The sequence below is a fragment of the Triticum urartu genome, chromosome 7A, assembly GCF_056163025.1.
Source record: "Triticum urartu cultivar PI428250 chromosome 7A, HENAU_Tu73, whole genome shotgun sequence".
NCBI classification, from domain to species: Eukaryota; Viridiplantae; Streptophyta; class Magnoliopsida; order Poales; family Poaceae; genus Triticum; species Triticum urartu.
Genome location: NC_141879.1, coordinates 628,530,407 through 628,550,552, shown reverse-complemented (window position 1 = coordinate 628,550,552; position 20,146 = coordinate 628,530,407). Strand labels below are relative to the sequence as shown.

At 53.6% G+C, this 20,146-nt stretch overlaps 1 protein-coding gene and 1 pseudogene across 2 annotated transcripts in view; one reads left to right on the top strand and one right to left on the bottom strand.

Annotated features, from left to right (window-relative positions):
* The window catches only part of LOC125521439 (uncharacterized), a 19,520-nt gene extending 10,417 nt beyond the window's left edge, over window positions 1–9,103 (bottom strand). The window contains exons 1-2 of the mRNA XM_048686492.2: window positions 8,902–9,103; window positions 8,731–8,824 (exon numbers count right to left, since the gene is read on the bottom strand). Coding sequence (XP_048542449.1) covers window positions 8,731–8,824; window positions 8,902–8,938 — 131 coding nt within the window. The 5' untranslated portion in view covers window positions 8,939–9,103. The remainder of the gene's footprint in view (window positions 1–8,730; window positions 8,825–8,901) is intronic.
* Window positions 9,103–20,146, top strand: LOC125521437 (uncharacterized protein At2g39910-like; annotated as a pseudogene). Its single transcript, XR_015610253.1, has 7 exons — window positions 9,103–9,696; window positions 9,929–10,015; window positions 10,189–10,381; window positions 18,278–18,473; window positions 18,561–18,625; window positions 18,760–18,861; window positions 19,676–20,146. The product of XR_015610253.1 is annotated as an uncharacterized protein At2g39910-like (transcript).

The following is a 20,146-nucleotide window of genomic DNA, read 5'->3' as shown; positions in this document are numbered from 1 at the left end:
TTAGTCGAAACACTACACTTTCGTTTTATTTGAGCCATTATTCCAATGAGTTCAATCGGGTCCGTCGCTTCGACAAGTTCAAACGGATCCTTGGCTCTTTCAAACTCTTGCTAGTTAACCAGCAAGCCCCTTGCACTCCCAACGGGTGTCTATGGGTGTTATTCACACAAATCATTTCAGCACACATCAAATTTCCTCGAGAAATTATTTCGTTGGCTTGTGTCGTTTTTTACACAAGTTACACGATCACTCGACGGCCCTATGCGCCAACTTCATCGCTGCTCGGACTTGGTCACCATACCGGTCCCAGCGCACCACAACACCGACCTTGTCGCTCTGTTGACTTCAAATACATCCGGTCAACCCCTCTGCGGAATCCTCTTCATCGTATCAATAATATAGACCTCGTCAGGCATGAGACAGATATGTCCCTTTTATAATCAAACTTCACACTTCACTCCTTTGCGAGTTTGCCTCTTTCAAGCATCACTCGGAAGCTTCTCCTCATTTTTACCCGAGTCCGACTCGATGAATTGCAAATCATCCATTCAAAACTATATTTCTCGTATTCCGACATATCCATTGTCGAAGCCTGTAGTACGCTCGGGGGCTACGCCGCACTCGGGGACTGCATCTCATTTGGAATGACACTCTCCTGAGTGGTCGAGTACTTCATCACCAGTCAGATCCTTCACTTCAACAAGCGCATTCAATCCGCCACTTTGACAAGTTTTATAATCACCCAGGACGCTCTGCGCGCCATCTTCATTCCTACTCAAACTCAGTTGTCACGCCGGTCTTGTTGCGTCGCAACCACACTACATCAACCTCATCACTGCATTAGCTTCGAAAGTATCTGGTTAACTCCTTCGAAGACAATTTCAGCCACTTGGCTGGACACGCAATCTTTCACTCGGCTGCCCCGCGCGTCGTCACCTGGCCACGCCACGCGTCGTCACTCGGCCACCCCGTGCATCACCACTTGGTTGGATACGCATTCCTTCACTCGGCCACCTCGAGCATCCTCACTCGGCCATCCCGCACGTCACCACTCGGTTGTGCACGTCTTCACCACTTGGCCGCTCCGCACGTCGCCTCTCAGTTGTGCATGCCTTCACCACACGACCGCCCCGCGCGTCACCACTTGGATGGACACGTAGTCCTTCACTCGGCCACCTCGAGCATCCTCTCTCAGCCGTCCCGCACGTCGCCAGTCGGTTGTGCACGTCTTCACCACTTGGCCGCTCCGCGCGTCGCCTCTTGGTTGTGCATGCCTTCACCACACGGCCGCCCCGCGCGTCACCACTTGGCTGGACACGTAGTCATTCACTCGTCCACCTCGAGCATCTTCACCACTCGGCCGCTCCGTGCGTCGTCACTCGGTTGGTCACCTCATCACCACTCGGCCGCCCCGCGCGTCGCCATCGGTTGGTCACCTCATCACAACTCGCCCGCCCCGCGCGTCTCCATCGGTTGGTCACCTCATCACCACTCGGCCGCCCCGCGCGTCGTCACTCGGTTGTGCACATCATCGCCCCTCGGCCACCTCGTGCGTCACCATCAGTTGGACATGTCTTTACCTCTACACCCCCAGCATGGGAACGACTAAGTTACTCATATGATCAAACCTCATATCACACTCTGTAGCAAGCTTACCTCTTTCGAGCATCACTCGGGGGCTACGCTCAGCCATTGGCCATGCTGCCCTCAGGGGTTACGCCCATTCGATCAACCCATTGATCACATCAGGAGTATCTTTCTGACCATACATGCTCGTTCCGCCGAAAATTTATAAGGGTAGGTACCGTTCACTCGGACGATCGTCCAAGTCATTTATTGAAGTCATCTTCAGGACTGCAAAAGGGTGAAACGATGGTCCTCTATGGATACACTTGGCCCTTATCCTAGGCTCCAAGGCGTCAGTTTCACAAACTTGGACTCAGAGATGGCATGCGCTGGTGTTCCCCCGGGATGATGAGTGGCATCTTTCCAAAGAGTCAGCCCACACACTAGCCTCGCCACTCAGGTTTCATGGCATGTCGATGTCAGACCACTAGTCTATCTCCTCCGGGAGACATACGAATGCCACCAAGTTTTTCCTTGCAGTCAACATACCCAGATCAGTTGGGAAGCACGTCCACTCGGACAAATACCCCTTTCACGCAAAATCTAACGGTCAATATAAGAAGTACTACTGGAACGACCACTCCCTGGAGTGTCCAGCTTTTTTCTACAATCGGCAGTTTCAAAGCCGAGTTCATTCACCGTGCCGAGAGCACGAAGATTCACCTGCTTGACCAAGTTCCAGGCTGAATTTATTCCGTGCCGAGTGCACGAAGATCAGTCTGACTGACCCAGCTCCAGGCTGAGCTTATTTACCATGGCAAGCGTCTGAAGATGCATCCGATTCACTCAATTTCATCCTAAAAGATATTTACCATGTCGACTGCATGGAGGTTTACCAGGAGACTTAAACCCTCTGCCCGACTCATCTAGTCCGACACAGGCTTGGGGACTACACCCAGTGGGTGCACTCAGCGTGCCCCCACTGGAAGAGAACTCAGAAAGAAACATTTTTGCTCGGTCAAGACCAGCTTCAGATCACTCAAGTATTACTCGACTTCCGAGTCGAGGAGAAACAAGCTAGACCAATACCATATTCTCAAGTACTACTCGACCTCTGAGTCGGAGAGGAACAAGTTCAATCGGTACCGGCCAAGAAGATTTTTACTTTTCTCAGACCCCCGCCGACTGCCCGCAGTCGACGGCGGTCTCGGGGACTACACCCAGTGGATGCACTCAGCGTGCCCCCACTGGAGTAATCTCCACTCGGTACGACCTGACCAGTCCGAGTGATGAACAACAAACAAACAAGTTCTAAAGGCTCCCATCGGCTACCTAAAAAAATTGCTATAAGGTGAGTTTAACGCTCCTCTGTGGACCTATCTTGAGCCTTCTTCTAGGACTCAAAGCGTGAAACTCATAAGTTTGGATCAAGAACCGACTCGTATTGACGTTCCTCCGGGATAAGAATGGCATCTCTCCGAGAGAACAGTCCATGCGTCAATCTTGTTGCCCAGATTTAATGACACATCCATACTCTAATCACAAGTTAACCTCTTCTGAGAGATGATCGAATGTCACCAAGTTGCTCCTCATGGGCACTTACCCAAGATCAGTCGGGAAGCACAGTACCAGAATCCATTGAGATTTTGTTCAAACCTTGGTTGTCTGAAAGCACGATGACAAGTACCGAGTATTTCCGTAATCACTCGGACCAAATTGTGTCTTTCACGAACTCGTTCTGCAAAATCGCAATCGATTCAGGGGCTAATGTTGGGGATACACATAATAGGTAGGCTCACGAATGGTCGAAATATCATAAAGCATGGGGTCCACACAACATGTGGGTCTAGATAAATTTTATACAGGCATACTATCCACTCGGACAAGCAGCATACTATCCACTCGACCAAGCAGCATACCATCCACTCGACCGTACGACTCACTCGGATATACGAAGACCAGCAGACAGCAAAGCAGTCGGCATCATTCTCATAGTGAGGGCTTGGTAGTGGGCTGGTATTATGGCATTCATGCCCCACTTTGTAACATAGGAGGTGAGGGGTGGCGCACTCTATATAAGCCACCCCCACCACTAGACGAGGGGGCTCTCTTTTTCCATCTCTCTCTCTCTTTTTCACCATTAGTCTCAGGACTACGGGGATCCGTTCCTCTCTCATTGTAATCTCCGGATACATACTAAGATAAAACAAAGCCTCTCCGGAGCACGAGACGTAGGGTTGTTATCTCCACCGTGGGAGGCCCGAACTCGCTAAAACCACCGTGTCACCCATATGCATCTCGATAGATCATGCTCCTTTATCCTACCCCTCTCTTATTGTCGGAATCGTTACCACGACACTCATAGCACTGCTGCCTAAAAAGGATGGAGCAACGGAGATGAGCCACTTCAGGACTATCAGCCTCATACACTCCGTGTCAAAGCTGATAGCTAAGGTTCTATCTATGCGGCTGGCCCCAAAACTCAAGGACCTCATCTCACCGGCGCAATCTGCTTTCCAAAAGGGCAAGTGCATCCATGATAGCTATCAGTATGTGCAGGGCTGTGTTAGAGCGCTTCACAGGGACAGGAAATCGGCCCTTCTTTTCAAACTGGACATTGCCAAGGCCTTCAATTCAGTGTCGTGGGAATACCTACTGGAACTGCTTCAGAGAATGGGTTTTAGCCCACGATGGAGGGACTGGATCGCCATGCTGTTATCCTCCGCCTCCTCCTCCATCCTGATGAACGGTGAACCGGGTGAGAAGTTCTGGCACCGACAAGGCCTGCGTCAGGGAGATCCTTTCTCCCCGCTCCTTTTCATCATCACCATTGATCCACTCCACCACCTGCTAGCAGCGGCTTCCGAAGGAGGGACGCTGACCCAGTTGCCGGGTCGGGGTGCGAGCATGAGGGTCTGCCTTTACGCAGACGACGCGGTCATATTCGCCAATCCATCCAAGACGGAGGTGGATATGCTTCTTGATCTGCTGATGAAATTCGGAGAAGCAACAGGGCTGTAACTCAACCAAAGTAAATCTTCAGTGGCAGCCATTAGGTGCGAAGACATCGATTTGTCGGATGTGCTACAGGGTTTCGGCGGCACTCTGATTAGCTTCCCCCTGACTTACCTCGGCTTGCCGATCTCGACGGCCAGGCTGAGGCTAAGCCACTTCCAGTTCTTGATTGACAGAATTAAAGCGCGGCTGGCGGGTTGGAAAGGAAAACTGCTCAACTTGGCAGGTAGGAGGGTTCTGGTACGTAGCGTCCTCTCCGCCCTGCCAACCTTTGCCATGACTGTTCTAAAAGTGCCAAAGAAGATCATTCGAGAGATGGACAAGGCCCGAAGGCGATTCCTCTGGTGCCAGGATGACCAGCTCGCCGGGGGTAAGTGCAAGGTGGCCTGGTCGAAGGTTTGCTCCCCGGTGCGTATAGGAGGGTTGGGCATCCTAGACCTAAACAAGTTCAGCATTGCCCTTCGCCTCAGATGGCAGTGGCTAACATGGGATCAACCAACAAGACCGTGGGTGTAGCTAAAGCCCTCGGTGTCGGAGAAGGACCGAGAGATTTTCAGTTTGGCAACAAAAGTTCAGATCGGGAACGGCCGCAAAGCAGACTTCTGGAAAGACAACTGGATTGGCGACTACCCGCTGGCAATTTCATACCCAACAGTCTACAATCACGCCCGCAGAAAAAGTAGAAGCGTTGAAGCATCCCTCCGGAATGATCAGTGGATCAAAGATTTACAACATGGTGACACCATGGCCATTGCACGCGATTTTCTGTCCATGTGGCGTATGTTACAGGCCGAAAACACGGTGCTGTGCCCACAAGAGGATGACCGCATACGATGGAGGCACACCAGCAATGGCTGCTACTCTGCAAATTCAGCATACAACATGCAGTTTCAGGCCCCGGGTCAGCCCATGTTCAACAACCTAATCTGGAAGGTCTGGGCTCCAAACAAGCACAAGATGTTCATGTGGCTACTTCTCCAGGACAGGCTTTGGTGCAACGATCGACTTCAAAGGAGGGGTTGGCCGAACAATTACTTCTGCCAATTGTGCCTTCGCAATCTGGAAACGTCCACACATTTGTTTTGGGATTGCAGTTTCGCGCGGGAAATTTGGCTGCTCACGGCAAGGCGTTCTGGATGCTCCTCTCTATCATCATTGACCAAGGGCCTCACCTCATCAGCTCAAATATGCCAGCAGGCCATCAACCAGACTTCACCACATAACAGAAGAGCAATCAGATCAATGATCATTATGGTTCTGTGGGAGATCTGGAACGAGAGGAATGAATGCACCTTCAGGGGGGCGACTCCAAGTCATCAGCGGATATGTGCAAAGATCAGTAGTAACTTAGAACAATGGAGATTGGCAGGAGCAAAGAAATTAGAGGCCCCGTTCGGGGAAATGTTGGGAGAAGATTGATTTCAGTGTTTCCTGCATAAGATGACGGTCGCTTGACCGTCTCTTCTTATTTTCTATTCTTGATCGATCCGATCAACCTTTGTACTCTCCTTCCTGCTAAATCAATGAAGCCAGCAATGCTGGGTCTTTCAAAAAAGAAATGGCTTCCCCCAACCAAGTGGTGCCACTGATAAGAACCTGAGCCTGGCCAGATCGGAGCATGGTTTGGGTCCATTTAATCCAGCCATCAGGAAAACTTCGGTGACGAAAGATTTCAAGCAGGCAGTCCCAAAGAAATGTATCAAAGGCTTTTTGAAAATCCAACTTCAAAACAATCAACGGCAATTTCCTCTTGACAGCTGACTGTACAAGCTCCGAGGCAACGATAACTCTTTCGCAATCGAACGCCCCTTAATAAAGTTGGACAAGATAACATCAATAAGCTCTGCGATCAACTTTTGCAGTCTGTCTGTTAACATCTTTGAGATGATTTTTGTTGTAGATCAAAGAGCTCCACACCATTCTGCACCAAGACTCTGATTTTGTTTAATTAGTGACGCACACAACTGATCATATAGAAAGTTAAGACACTCATCCCAAAAATATCCGATAAAATCAGAATCTTTGAACTGTTGTCTCATGAAAAATGTTTCTGCCTGCCCACCCAAACTCAAAATAACACAATGCCATCCAATCCAGAACAATGTTTTATAGATGCTAGAAATACAATCATCAACTTTGTATTGCCTGTGTCGTGAATTTTTAACCAGAAGATCGCAGAGTTGACAGAAAAACGGGGCATACTCAAACATCCTTAAAGTAGCGACCAGTGTAGGCGACACACCAGGGAGGATGCTTCTGAGAGTCAATAGCACCTCCACCAGACGTAGGTGTTCGCTGCAGATCTGCAGGTCACACTACACAGATCCTGCACCTTTCTCCTGTGTTGATTACTGTTGAGACAACGTTCTCTGGTAGGATCTAACAATCTTCTTGTTGGCCACAAATTAAGTTTCCTGCTACCTCCTTTTCCCATCTATTCTTTCGTTCTCGACATGTTAAACCTTGCACAACTAGCAACATAGACCACTTTTCTTCTTATTATTTTTTTTGACGAGTTTTTCTTCTTCTTATGAACTATGTAGAAGTAGAAGTGCCGATTATTTATGAACGAGGGGTGAGGGAGAGGTGCATAAGTGCAACACAAGTGCCTTCACCAACTGAATATTGGTGAAAATCAGTGCTAGTTAACTATCCGGTAGATGATGGTTGACGGATGAATTTAAAGCAGCACAATCTCTTCTTTTATTTACGGATGAAAGCAGCAGAATTGTATTAACTAGACTCTCCTTATTTTTAAGCATTTGAAGTTTCAGTCTTTTTTACGTGTCCAATTGTGTTTCAGTATTTCTTTTTGTTAAGTTTCAGTCAGTTACTTTTGTTAAGTTTCGGTCACTTTCCTGAACTTTCAGTCAGCATTTTATTGTTACTACCTTTGTACAAAAATATGTTTTGGTATACGTGTTGCAAGAGGGTTGGCCTACTTGCATGACAGTTGTCGAGACCGCGTCATACACTGTGATATCAAGCCAGAAAACATACTTCTTGATGCTTCACTCCTTCCAAAAATTGCAGACTTTGGGATGGCAAAGCTTTTAGGAAGGGATTATAGCAGAGTATTGACAACAATGAGAGGAACTACAGGATACCTTGCGCCTGAATGGCTTACCGGTGTTCCTATTACACCAAAAGTCAATGTTTTTAGCTACGGGATGGTGTTGTTGGAAATAATATCTGGAAGGAGGAACTCATGTCCGACAGGTCCTAGCGGTGGCAACACTGATGTTTACTTTCCTGTTCATGCCGCACATAAGCTTCTTGAAGGAGACGTCGGGAGTTTGGTAGATCACAAGCTACATGGTATTGCCAATCTAAACAAGCTTGAAATTGCTTGCAAGGTTACATGTTGGTGCCTTCAAGACAATGAGCTTGATCGGCCAACAATGGGACAGGTGGTCCAAATTCTCGAAGGGCTAGTTGAGATCACATTGCCTCCGATACCAAGACTGCTCCAAGCTATGGCTGAACCGCTGAAAGCTCACATTCAACATCCTCCTTTTTTGTTTCAGGAAAACGAGCTGCATTGTGTGTCTAGACATCATAATATATGTCTGTCTTAAGACTGAAGTAGTATTTACTATACAATTGTAATGTTTGTGATTGAAGAAACAGCTGTGTTCTATATAAATTTGTAACTATATATCTTGATGTACCCTCACTGCATCATTATAATCTGGAGCCACATCGAAATAGGCGTCATAGATATTTCAGTTTTTCTCTACTTAACATGGAATTTCTAGCTTTTAAGATCCAACTTGGAAGCTTATCTTAGCGTTGTTTTTTTCTTTTTCAGAAATGATAAATCCCAAAAGTTCGGGATGTGACCATGGCAAATCGAACATTTGTTATGGCAATTTTAGTTGACGAGGGTCATGGTCAACAAATATAAATTGCCACAAAGATGTTCGATTTGTCATGATCAATATCGACGTCCTTCTTCTTTCGAAAGAGCTTAGCCTTGTGTAACACCTAGCAGGGTGCTGCATAATCTACATCCTTACAGGATACTGGAAATGGCCGGCGTAATGATAGCCATGGCGGCATGGCGCGGTCATGAAGGTTAAGCCGTGCAGGCAATGCAACTGCCAAAACAGCGCGGTCATCTTCGACCACGGTATCCCATAAACTCACCAGCATAGGAAGCCGAGCAGGCAGGACGGCGGGAGCCGCAGTTTCAACCGGAGTTGGTGGAGAAGACGGCCATCTCGATCTCCGGTGCCGAAAGCTAGAAATTAAGCGAGGCAAATATCAGATAGAATTCAGTGTCGCACTGTGACGCGAATGGGATCGGACGGGGCTCACCGGTGAGGGAAATCGGCGGTGTGGCGTGGGACTCCATTCCAAGCTCGCCTCAAGAGCTTGAAGGATTGTCCTCAGCCTCTGCTTTTGCGGTCTCCGGGCACGGCAAATCGCCGTGCTCGATCGGTGCACGGCCCGCGCGACAGCGGCGGCCGAGGAGGGCGGCGATAGCGGCGCTGCTTCGCTGCCGCGGAGGTTGTGGATATGTCTGACGAGTGGGACCCGGAGGTTGTGGCTCCTCCTTCACAACTCGGTTCTCACACGGACCTCTTTGCGGTAGGGTAGGCCATGGCGCCGTTGCCGTCGCCCGCCGCGTCGGCGGCCCTCCGCCGCGAGGACCTCCTCCGCGTCGCCTCCCCGCTCCGCTCTCTCCTCGCCACGGCGCCCTACGCGCCCCCGGAGGGCTCCGACACCTCCGTCAAATCCCTCCTCGCCTCACTCCTCCCGTCCCCCTCTGAACCCCCGACGGGCGGGGCCGGCAAGGAGGCCGTGGACCTCCTCCTCTTCTGCGCCGCCGCCCGCGCGGCCTCCGCGGAGGCCCCCGCGCTGCACTGGGTCCCGGAGGGGCTCTCCAAGGCGGCCGCCGCAGCCATGGAGGAGATGGCGGCGATGGGCGGGTGGGCCGGCATCGGCGAGATGTTGGTGGCCATGATGCCGGAGGCAGTGCTGCCGCTGAAGGCCGTGCTGAAGGACACGGGCGTGGACGCCAATGATGCCATGATGATGGTTGGCGCCGTGAAGCCGCCCAAGGAGCACGCCTTTGTCGCTGCGCACCAGTTCCGTTGGCTGTTGTCTCAGGTTTGTGTTCGAATGCTAGTTACGCAAGAAACATTCTCTTTGCAATCAGTAAATTCTAGGACCATCCATGGCTAGATTGTAGTAAGGAGTAGTTTATTTAGGAAAACTTGACACCTGCTTGAATCAAAATGTTCAGATTACTGTGAGAAACAGAAAATGTGTTGCAGTAACTAACTTTGAAGTATTTCAGCATCAAAGGTGTTTACTGAAGTTGCTTCATCGAATGTTTCAGGTTAATTACCCCAAGCTTGGCGATCTGTGCTGGTTAGTCATTCCATGTGCTTTGACGGCATTGGATCATTGGTCACCGGATGTTAAGGTATGGTGATGTCCTTTTTTGGTTTCTCTATTGAGGATAACTTCAGTGTCTGCTGAATAGCAGTGCAACTTTTTCTTTAACCGCATTCAGCTTGACCAGTAGTGCTTATTTCATTTTCCCCTAAATTGCTGTTGGTGGGCATTTTGAGTGAGAATGATCCATATGATTGACAGGAATAAGGAATGATTAGCTTCATGCACATAGCAAAGAATGTGAAAGTAACAGAATTAAGTTTGTATGAAGATGCAATACTGGATGCTTGTTGCCATAACATTCCTGCAGATGATGAGTTATATGGTATCGTGTTATTGAGGTATCAGTGCTGCTCTTGACTTGCACTCAGAGAAGTAATCCACATAGCCCTTGGTACACTCTTTTCCTACTTGTAAATTCTCCGTTTTATTCCTGTTGTAAATTCTCGGATTTTACATTGGAGTATGGGTATTTTGAAATGTATAAGATATTTATGATATAAATGTACTACTCATCTGCCACTTTGAGAACTGTGGTATAGCCTTTTTCTTTTGCACCAAAATGCAATTGAGGTCCTGGTACTATATCTTGATGGCCCCTGGAGATCCATATTTACAAATGGAATGGCGATGGCTCTCGCGTGCGCTGGCTCTGGCGACGCCCTGGTCGCCTCGGCGGCGCCGCCGCCGCCGCCCTTGCCCCTGGCCTCGCCCGCGGCCGGCCTGCCGGCGCCCCCCTCGCCCGATTCCCCGCCATCTCCTTCGGCTGTTCCTCCGCGCGAGTCCTGGGCGGACCTCGCCGAAGCTGCCGATGTGGCTGCGGGCCGCCCCATCGCCTGCCGCGACCGCATCCCGCCCCGCGCTCCGGTCCAGCCGCCTCCATCCGTCCCTGCCAGCGGCCTGACTCCCAGGGGTGGGAGTTTGGCCTCCCGCGGGACCGATCGGCGCCACCGGCGGCCGTCTCCTGGGTCGAAAGGGGATGCCTTGGGGTCTCGGGCCCCTCCCCGGCGGTGTCGTGCTGGCGGCTGGGGCGTCGCCGGCCGCGCCGACCGCGGTGTTGCGCTCGACTCCTGGCGGTCCCCCGCGTTGGCGGCATCCGCCTCTGCTCCGGCCGGCCAGTCGCCGGCGGCGGCGCTCGCGCTCTCGAGCATCCTTGTTCGGAGAGCCCCCTTTCGCCCGTTCATTTCCTCCTTCGGGGCTGCTCCCTCCCTGTCTCCGACCGGCCGGCGTGTCGTGCCCTAGCCGCGCCGCCCTCGTCCTGCCCCGGCGGCGACCTCCGCGGCGGCGCCTGGGGAAACCCTCGTGCCCCGGTTGGTTGCCTCGGGCCGGTCGTTTCGGGTTGCGCTGCTGCTGGGCCTCCCTGGGGCCCAACCAGTCGGGCCTTCCCACGTGCTGTCGGCTGCTGGACCCACAGGTGGGATGCGGGCCGCCGACCGCTGCGTGGGCCGGCCGTCCAGCCCGGCCGCGCGTGGTGTGGCCCAGCAGCGCCCCTCGGCGCGGTCTGGCCCGTCCCGGCGCTCGATTTGGCCCCCTGTAGGGTTTCCCCGTGCCCCCCCGTGCCTCGCCCCTCGCTCCCCATCCCGCCGCCACGCAGGCCGCCTCCCTTGTCCCCTCTGGCCGCCGCGCCCCCTCGCCCCCCCTCCCCCACCGGCCATGCCCCGGGACTGGGGCGATGCCGAGCCCCGCCCGAAGCGGCGTGTGGATGACCGCCGGGATCCTCCGCGCTCCTCCCCCGACGGCCTCCGGCGGGAGGCTGACCTCCGGAGCCAGCTCACCTCCCGCCCGGCTCGCCGTTCCCCTGCTCGCGACTCCCGCGACCCCCGCCGCTCCCCTCCCCGCCAATCACGCCGCTCCCCAACGCGGGATGACCGCCGCTCACACTTGCCAGCCCGCCGGGATCCGCCTCGGGAGGACTCTCGGGACCGGGCCAACTCGCCTGCCCGAGGCCGGTCACCGACCCGGCACTCGCCGGCCCGTGACGGTCGTGGCTCCCGCCGGCCTTCCCCTCCGCGCCAGGCTCCTCCCGCCTCCGGGTCCACCGCCCCTGAGAACCGGCATTACCAGCCCCCGCGCGCCCAAGCCACTTTTCCGCCATCTAACGGTGGCAACGGGAACCGTGGGCGCCCGGGCACTAAGAAGAAGAAGAAGGGGCCGCCTCGCCCTCCACCTGCCGCCTCCTCCGCCGCCATGGTGACCCCGGCCTCGGGTGCCGTCGCCGCCCCCGAGGGTCCGTCGTGCTTCAACTGCGGCCTGCCCGGCCACTTCCAAGTGGCTTGCCCCAACCCACCGACCTGCTACCTCTACAAGGAAGCCGGGCACCCTGCGGTTCTCTGTCCGGAGCGCCCGGTCACGGAGGAGATCATGATGTACGGCCACGGCATCGAGGACATGGGCTTCTTCCACATTGAGGTGCCGGAGCTCCCGCCTCCCTCCCCCTCGCTCCTGGCCCTTGTGACGGTCGTGGGGGAGGGCGTCGCCACTCCGGAGCTGATCGAGGCCGAGCTCAACCACCTCTGCCGATGCAAGTGGGATTGGCAGGTGACCTTCACCGCGCCCAACGCCTTCTCAGTGATCTTCCCCGACGACCTGAGCATGGGCCTCTGCACCCGTAGCGACAGCATCACCTTGGCCCTCAACGGGATTGTGGGGAACATCTCCGAGCCGAGGTGGGATCCCAAGGCCGTGGCGGTCCTCGACACTGCTTGGCTCCTCATCGCCGGCCTCCCAGACGTGGCCCGGTCTGAGCGGGTCATTCGCAGTATGTCCAAGATCCTGGGCAAGGTGGTGGTGGTCGACGAGCTCTCTCTGCGCAAGGAGGAGGAGGTCCGGGTCAAGGTGAAATGCCTGGACGCCTCCAAGCTCCACACCACACTTCGGGTCTTCTTCAACGACGACGGATACGACCTCACCATCTGCCCCGAACCGCCGAACCACATCGGCCGCCCCCGCCTCTTCGCCAACAGCCTCCAGGGGGGCGGGCCCGCGGATGCCGATGGCTCCCACCACCGGCGCCCCCGCCACTCCTGCTTCGACGACCACGAGGAGGACGACGACATCTCTGAGCGCTCTCGCTCCTCGTCTCGTGAGCCCGCCAACCCTCCCTCGGGTCGCGGCGGCTCTGGGCAGGGCCGCACCCAAGTGTCTGCCGCTGACCTCGCGGTGGCTCTTCAGCTGGCCGCACCCCCAGTGGCACCCTCTCCCCCTGCCTCGGAGTCGGCCAGTGACATCTCGAGTGTTGGTCTGCTCGTCGTGCCCCCCTCGTCGCCCCATTCTCCGTCCGCCAACTCCGCTCGCCGCTCCTCTCCATCGGATCCGGAACCACCGTCCCCCCCGGCCCCGACCCCTCCGGTCCTCACGGGTGGTGACGGTGGGACCCCTCCCCTCGGAGAGCCCTCTCCGGTGCTCCCGCCTGTGGGGGATGCGTCTGGTGACACCCTGGTGCTCGTCGCCCCGCTTCCCCCGCTGGTGGCCCCCGACGCCCACCCCACTTCCCCTGCCTCCCCGGCTTCGGCGGTGGCCGTGGTCATCACCACTCCGGTCTCCGCGATCCCTCCCCAGACGGTGGCGTACACCAGGCGGCCCCGCTCCTCCTCGACGCCGGTGACGGCGTCTCGCCGCAGCGCCCGCCTCGATGCGGCCCGCCCGGCCGATGCCTCGGTTCCGTCCATCGCCGAGCGTGCTGAGATCCGGGCGGCTGCCCGGAACCTCGAGTCAGGTGTGGATTCCGCCCTCCCCAGTTCTTCCTGTTGTTCCTTTTCCGCGCTTGAGGCCGTTCCTCTTGGACACCTTGCCAAGGTGGCCACTGACTCGGCCATCGTTTTCAGGGGGGAAGTGGGTCCCCCCTTAGAGCAGATCGCGGCCATTAGGGCTCGCGAGATCCTGGATGGTAAGCTGGCTGAGACTCGGGCTCGTCTGCGTAGGACCCCTGAGGACCAGACTGCCCGTACCGCTGTTCAGGCCCCTCCGGTGGTCGACGGGGCTATTCGTGGGCGCACTCGGTCCCGCACTGCTGCTCTCCGCGCCCAAAGCGCATCTCGTGTCCTGGGGTCAAGCAGCCCCCCGATGGGGGCTTAGATGCGGGCCCTTTTTTGGAACATCCGCGGCTTCGGTCATGATGGCCGACGCCGCCAACTAGTCGAATACATGTGTGACGAACACATTCACATCATTGCGATCCAGGAAACCTTGCGTACTGAGTTCTCCCTCCAGGAGCTTGACTGCCTCAGCTCTCACCTCTTCGCCTGGCATTGGCTCCCTTCTAGTGGGACCACGGGCCACTCCGGTGGCATCCTTTTAGGGGTTAAGGATGCCACCTTCGAGGTGGGCGGCATGGACCGGGGCGAATTCTTCGTTAGCATGGAGATTCTTGAGCGAGCTCTGAACTTCAAATGGGAGGTCGTGGTTGTCTATGGTCCGGCAGATCACCACCGTTCCCCGACCTTCCTTGCGGAGCTCCACCAAAAGATCTCCGCCTCCCTCCTCCCAGTAGTTGTGGGCGGAGATTTTAACCTCATCCGTTCTTCGGACGAGAAGAATAATGATAGGATTAACCTCCCCCGGATGCAGTTGTTCAACGACTAGATCGCGGAGCTCGGCCTCCGGGAGATCGAGCGGACGGGGGCGCGATTCACCTGGACTAACCGCCAGGCCGACACGACGCGATCCGTCTTGGATCGTGTCCTAGTTTCCCCGGAGTGGGAATTGAGGTGCCCCCTGACCTCGCTCCGGGCGATTACCCGGATTGGGTCTGACCACGTCCCTCTCCTCCTATCCTCTGCGGACGAGCGTCCCCCCTCCCGCCGCGGTTTAGGTTTGAGTCCTTTTGGCTCAACCAGGCCGGCTTTCGGGATGCGGTCTCTGCTCGTTGGACTCTTGCTCGCGCCTCTCCCCATCGCTCCATGTCCGCCGTTGACTCGTGGCACTTCTGTGCCAAGCTTGCCCGCCAATTCATGAAGGGCTGGGGCGCTAATCTTGGCCGTGACCTCCGCGAGCGTAAAAGATCTCTCTTGTTGGCTATTCAGGCTCTGGATGCCCGGGCCGACTCCTCCGGGCTCTCCCCAGATGAGTGGATGCTGAGATATGATCTTGAGGATCAACTCTCCTCCATCTACACAGATGAGGAGGCATATTGGAGGTTGCGTGGTACCCAAAGATGGGTGCTCCGCGGCAATGCGAACACTGCATATTTCCAGGCGGTTGCGAATGGCCGACGCCGGAGAAATTCCATCCATTGCTTGTGGGAGGATGATGCCCCCCTTGTCCGCCCTGCGGCCATTCGGGCTCATGTAGACGGCTTCTACAAAGCCCTCTTTACCCCCACCCCTCGGGGTGGGGCTAGTCTCGCCCCCGACACTTGGACGGGGGTGGAGTTGGTTTCCGATGAGGCCAACGCGGCCCTTGTTGCCCCCTTCGCCGAAGAAGAGGTACTCGCGGCCATTAAAGGAATGAACCCCTCCTCGGCCCCGGGTCCGGATGGCTTGCCCGTTACGTTCTGGCAGACAGTCAAACCTGAGGTCATGGCCCTCTTCGAGGAGTTCTATTCGGGCTCTATGGACCTTGGACGCCTCAATTATGGGATCATTACCCTCATCCCAAAGGTTCCGGGCGCCTCTGATATTCGCCAGTTCCGTCCCATCACCGTGATTAACGTGATATTCCGGATCCTGGCCAAAGGGTACTCCAATAGGGTGACCCTGCTTGCTAACTCGATCACTCACCCGAACCAATCGGCCTTCATCCAAGGCCGGTTTATTTTAGATGGCGTGTTGGTCTTCCATCAAGTCCTTCACGAAGTTCGGGTGAAACAACATCGCGCTGTCTTCCTGAAGCTGGACTTTCATAAAGCTTATGACACTGTGCACTGGCCTTTCCTTCGGGAAGTGCTGCTGCGTAAGGGCTTTGACGACCGTTGGGTGACTCGCGTGATGCAATTAGTCTCCTGTGGGCGGACTGCGGTGAACATCAACGGCGAGATTGGGCCATACTTCCCCACTCTCTGTGGGGTGCGTCAGGGGGACCCGTTCTCGCCGTTCCTGTTCAACATGGTGGTCGATGCTCTGGCCGCCATCCTGGACAAAGCCAAGGGTGCTGGCCATATTCATGGCATTGTCCCCCACCTAGTCGGAGGGGGAGGGGTCTCCCTCCTTCAATACGCGGATGACACCATAATAATGGTTGAAGGTTCTACTCAGGACGTGGCTAACCTGAAGTTCCTCCTCCTGTGCTTCCAGCAGATGTCAGGCCTAACGATCAACTTCGATAAGAGCGAAGTGATGGTTCTTGGTTACCCTCCGGTGGAAGCTCAGGCTATCGTTGACCGACTTAATTGTCGGCTGGGTTCTTTCCCCACGACCTACCTGGGGATCCCCATTAGTGATTCGCGCCTCACCGTGGCGGACCTCCGCCCCACGGTGACCCGTATGCAACATCGCGTCGAGCCTTGGAAAGGGCGCTGGCTATCGAAGGCTGCGCGTGTGATTCTCATCAACTCCTCTCTCGCCAGCCTTCTTTGGTACCTCATGAGCTTTTATAGCCTCCATGAAACGCTGCACACGGAAATTGCCAAGTACCAATCCAGGTTCTACTGGGCTGGCGAGGATGACAGACAGAAGTACCATATGGTCAGTTGGCCGGACATATGTAAACCCAAGGACCAGGGGGGTCTGGGGATTTTGTCCTCCCGACGCATGAACATCGCCCTCCTGACCCGGTGGCTATGGCGTATTGCTAATGGTGACGGAGGGCTTTGGCTCACCATCATCCGGAACAAGTACCTCCGTGGACAGCCTCTGGCTTCCTGTCAGCGTTCGGGCGGATCCCAGTTTTGGCAGGCCGTCATTCAGCTGCTCCCTATGCTTCGCATTGGCACGTCCATCTCGGTTGGGTCTGGGTCCGCGACCCTGTTCTGGTTTGATCGGTGGATCGGCGACACCCCTCTGGCCGCCCGCTTTCCCGAGCTCTTCGCCATTGCTGTTGACCCGCGGGTCTCTGTTGAGACGGCCCTTATTGACTTAGGGCGCCTCGCGTTTCGCCGCCCTTTTGGCCCACCCGAAGTGGCCGCCTGGGATGCCCTCCTCGAGGACATTGCCCTTCTCCTGATGAACGTCACCAACACCCCGGACGCCATCTCTTGGCGCCTAGAATCTTCCGGACGCTTCTCTACTAAGTCCCTATACGCGGCCATCGCGCCTTCGCCCGCCCCCGAGCCCTTCAGTTTGGTCTGGGATATCCGCCTGCCACTGAAGATTAGGATCTTCCTTTGGCGATGGATCCGTGGACGCCTCCCCTCCGGAGTCGAAGTCCTCAAGCGTAACGGACCTGGAGATGGGCTTTGCCCCCTGTGCGGCACGGTGGAGGACGCTAACCAGAAGGTCCTCGCCTAGGGGTCCGTTGGCTCTGCGTAGGGGTCCTCGCCTGGACGCTGTGGACTGTCCGCAATAAGCTTGTCATCCAAAAGGTCACTCTCAGACGTGCTACTGACGCCATTTTTAAAATGTGTGGGTACCTGCAGCTTTGGCGGCCGCTTAGCCGCCCTCAGGATCGGGACGTCATCAACACCCTCCTCGCCGACCTTCGATCGCTCGCCTTCCGCCCCCCCCCCCCCCCCCCCCCCCGAGCCCGACTAGATGCAGTCGTTTATTTCTGTTCTAGGGCTTGTTTAGCTGTGCCCTCAGCATTAACCCTTACGGATCCTGTGTTCTGTTTGAACTTGGTGTGTGTGTTTGAACCTCTGTGGATTGTTGGCTTGGGCATGTGCTTTATAATATAAAGCGGGGCGAAAGCCTTTTTCGGCAAATGGAATGGCTTAAAACTGAAAATCTGCCTTTAAGTTAGTGAGATAAAAGACTATTACATCTTCTCCTTCTGTAGTCAATAGTCACCATTGTTTTTAAGGCGTCCTGCCTTGGGCGCTTAGGCATCAAGGCGCCCTGGCAGCTCCTTGCAATTATGCACGCTTTAGCTAGGTGCTTAGGTGTTAGGGCAGTGGGTGCTCGCATTAGGTCGCCTTGCCGCCTTAACAACATTGATAGCACTGTTTAGAAAAGCAACGTAGATGGAATTTGTTCTACTTATATTGAAGTACATCATAATCGTGGGGGAATCTGAGATTAACAGTTATAGTCATTGGCTGAAGAGTGGAAAGCTAGGACAAAGACACTGACTTAAAGTTACTCAGCTGTCTACTAATATGAGTTTTATATAGGTACCATCAGTCTGGTTCATCTCTACTTTAAACCTCAACTACATATCTTGTCCTTTTCCTTCAACTTCAGTTTTCCATTGGTTCCAGGTACGACCGCGTACTTTCTGAGATGTTGGGACACCTGGAACGGCAACCACTAAACAAAGAACGTCGTGTTGCATGGCTTACCCTTATCGGGCCAGTTTTGGATGCTATGGGCCTCTTCCTGTTGGCACATTTTCGTCTCCTGTTCTCTCTATTTTTCCAATGGATGCATGCTGATGATGATAGAACAGTTCTTCTGGTAAGAAGGTTGTCCTGATTATGGACAATGTGATTATCTATGTATTAATCACATTTCTTTAATATTCCAGCCATATATCATTTGCAGGTGTTAGAGCGAATTCATATAGTTATTAAGCTTACCTGGATCAGGAAGTCGCCCTACACTTCAAGGTACTAGAGAATATGATACTCCCTCTGTAACTAGGTCGTGCAGTACTTCTTAGGATTGTTGTCATCTTTTGTTTTATCTACTTGGCACTTGCTGAATCTGGAAATTTCCAACTCACTTTTTTTTTTGTATTTAGACTGGTGGATGAGCTTGTTCTTTTGTATAAGGAGTCGGCCATGAGAAAGAGCCATGAGATCATGCGAAATCACATAATGGAAATACTCATGCTACTCCAGAAGTAAGATTATCCTTCACTAGTGATTTTAGTTTTTACATCACACTCCTATTAAATGGCAGCTGTACATCTCTGGGAGTAAATTAGGTTCGGAAATTAGAATAGTACACTGGTTCAGAATGAGTCCTTATCTTGCACCTCGTTGGCTGCCATTCTACTGTCTTGGTGGGCAGTTAAATTGGTTATTCTTCAGTGTATCATGCTTATGACTTTTATGAATTGGTGCTCAAGATAACCTTCTATTATTTCATCCAACCAAGTTAGGTTACGTCTGAAGATAATTTATCTAATCAAACAATGGGGGCCTGGCGCAGTGGTGATATACCCCCCACTTGTGCCAAGAGGTCCTGGGTTTAACCTGGCCTCTCTGCATTGCACTGTGCAGGGGTAAGGTCTGCCTCGTATAATCCTTCCCCAGACCCACACCCCACCTGGTGTGGGAGCTTCTTCTAGCACTGTGTCTGTACAACCAATGGACTAGTTGGAACAAGATTAATCGTTGGAACAATACTTCTGGCCAGGGTAAAAATATTTAATGTTAACCTTAGTATTATGATACTGGAGTGGTGATGGGAGTAAAGTATTCTGATCTTTAGAGTGCACTCAAACCAGGTCAGTTTCTGTCCCGGGAGATACTGGTTATCTTCTGTTGGTTTCTGCCACTTGGATTCAGGTGCAAATTGTTGTTGTCTTAGTATGTACTTATACATATCCAGCCAGAACTCCTACTTAAATATTTTGTACTTTTCCGCATTTCATCATTTTTTCCTCTGAGATCTGTCATTTGGTCTTCTCATGGTAAGATGTACCCTTGTAGATGCAAGGGACAGCAGTTTGAGGAAGCTTGGAAGAAGCATGAAGCTGACCCAGATTTAACATTGCTGCTATCCCGTTTCAAACAACTTTGCACCGGAGATCATTCGCCAGAATTCTGAGCTCAACTGGTATTCTCAATGTACATAGTTGTTTAGCATAGATCAAATCAAGGCTGTTAAATCTTAGCTCTTAGTGTTTGGATTTGTGTGCATTTATTTGCTGGTGGGTTTTTTCCTGTAAGATTTGCCGTCTGTACTCTCAAGGATCAAAGCTCGCTGGAGGCTTGAGTCCTGATGAAAGTGTGATAGCACTAGCTAGATACATGAACTGAGGCAACATACCAGGGGCAAGCTACTCTTATGCTGTAACTTTGCAAGTTCTTTAGAGAAATGTAGGTTTGTAACTTTGTACCAAATCAACACGTAAAATCCTCTCAATTTACTTGAGAGAAGTAACTTTGTTTGTAACTGTA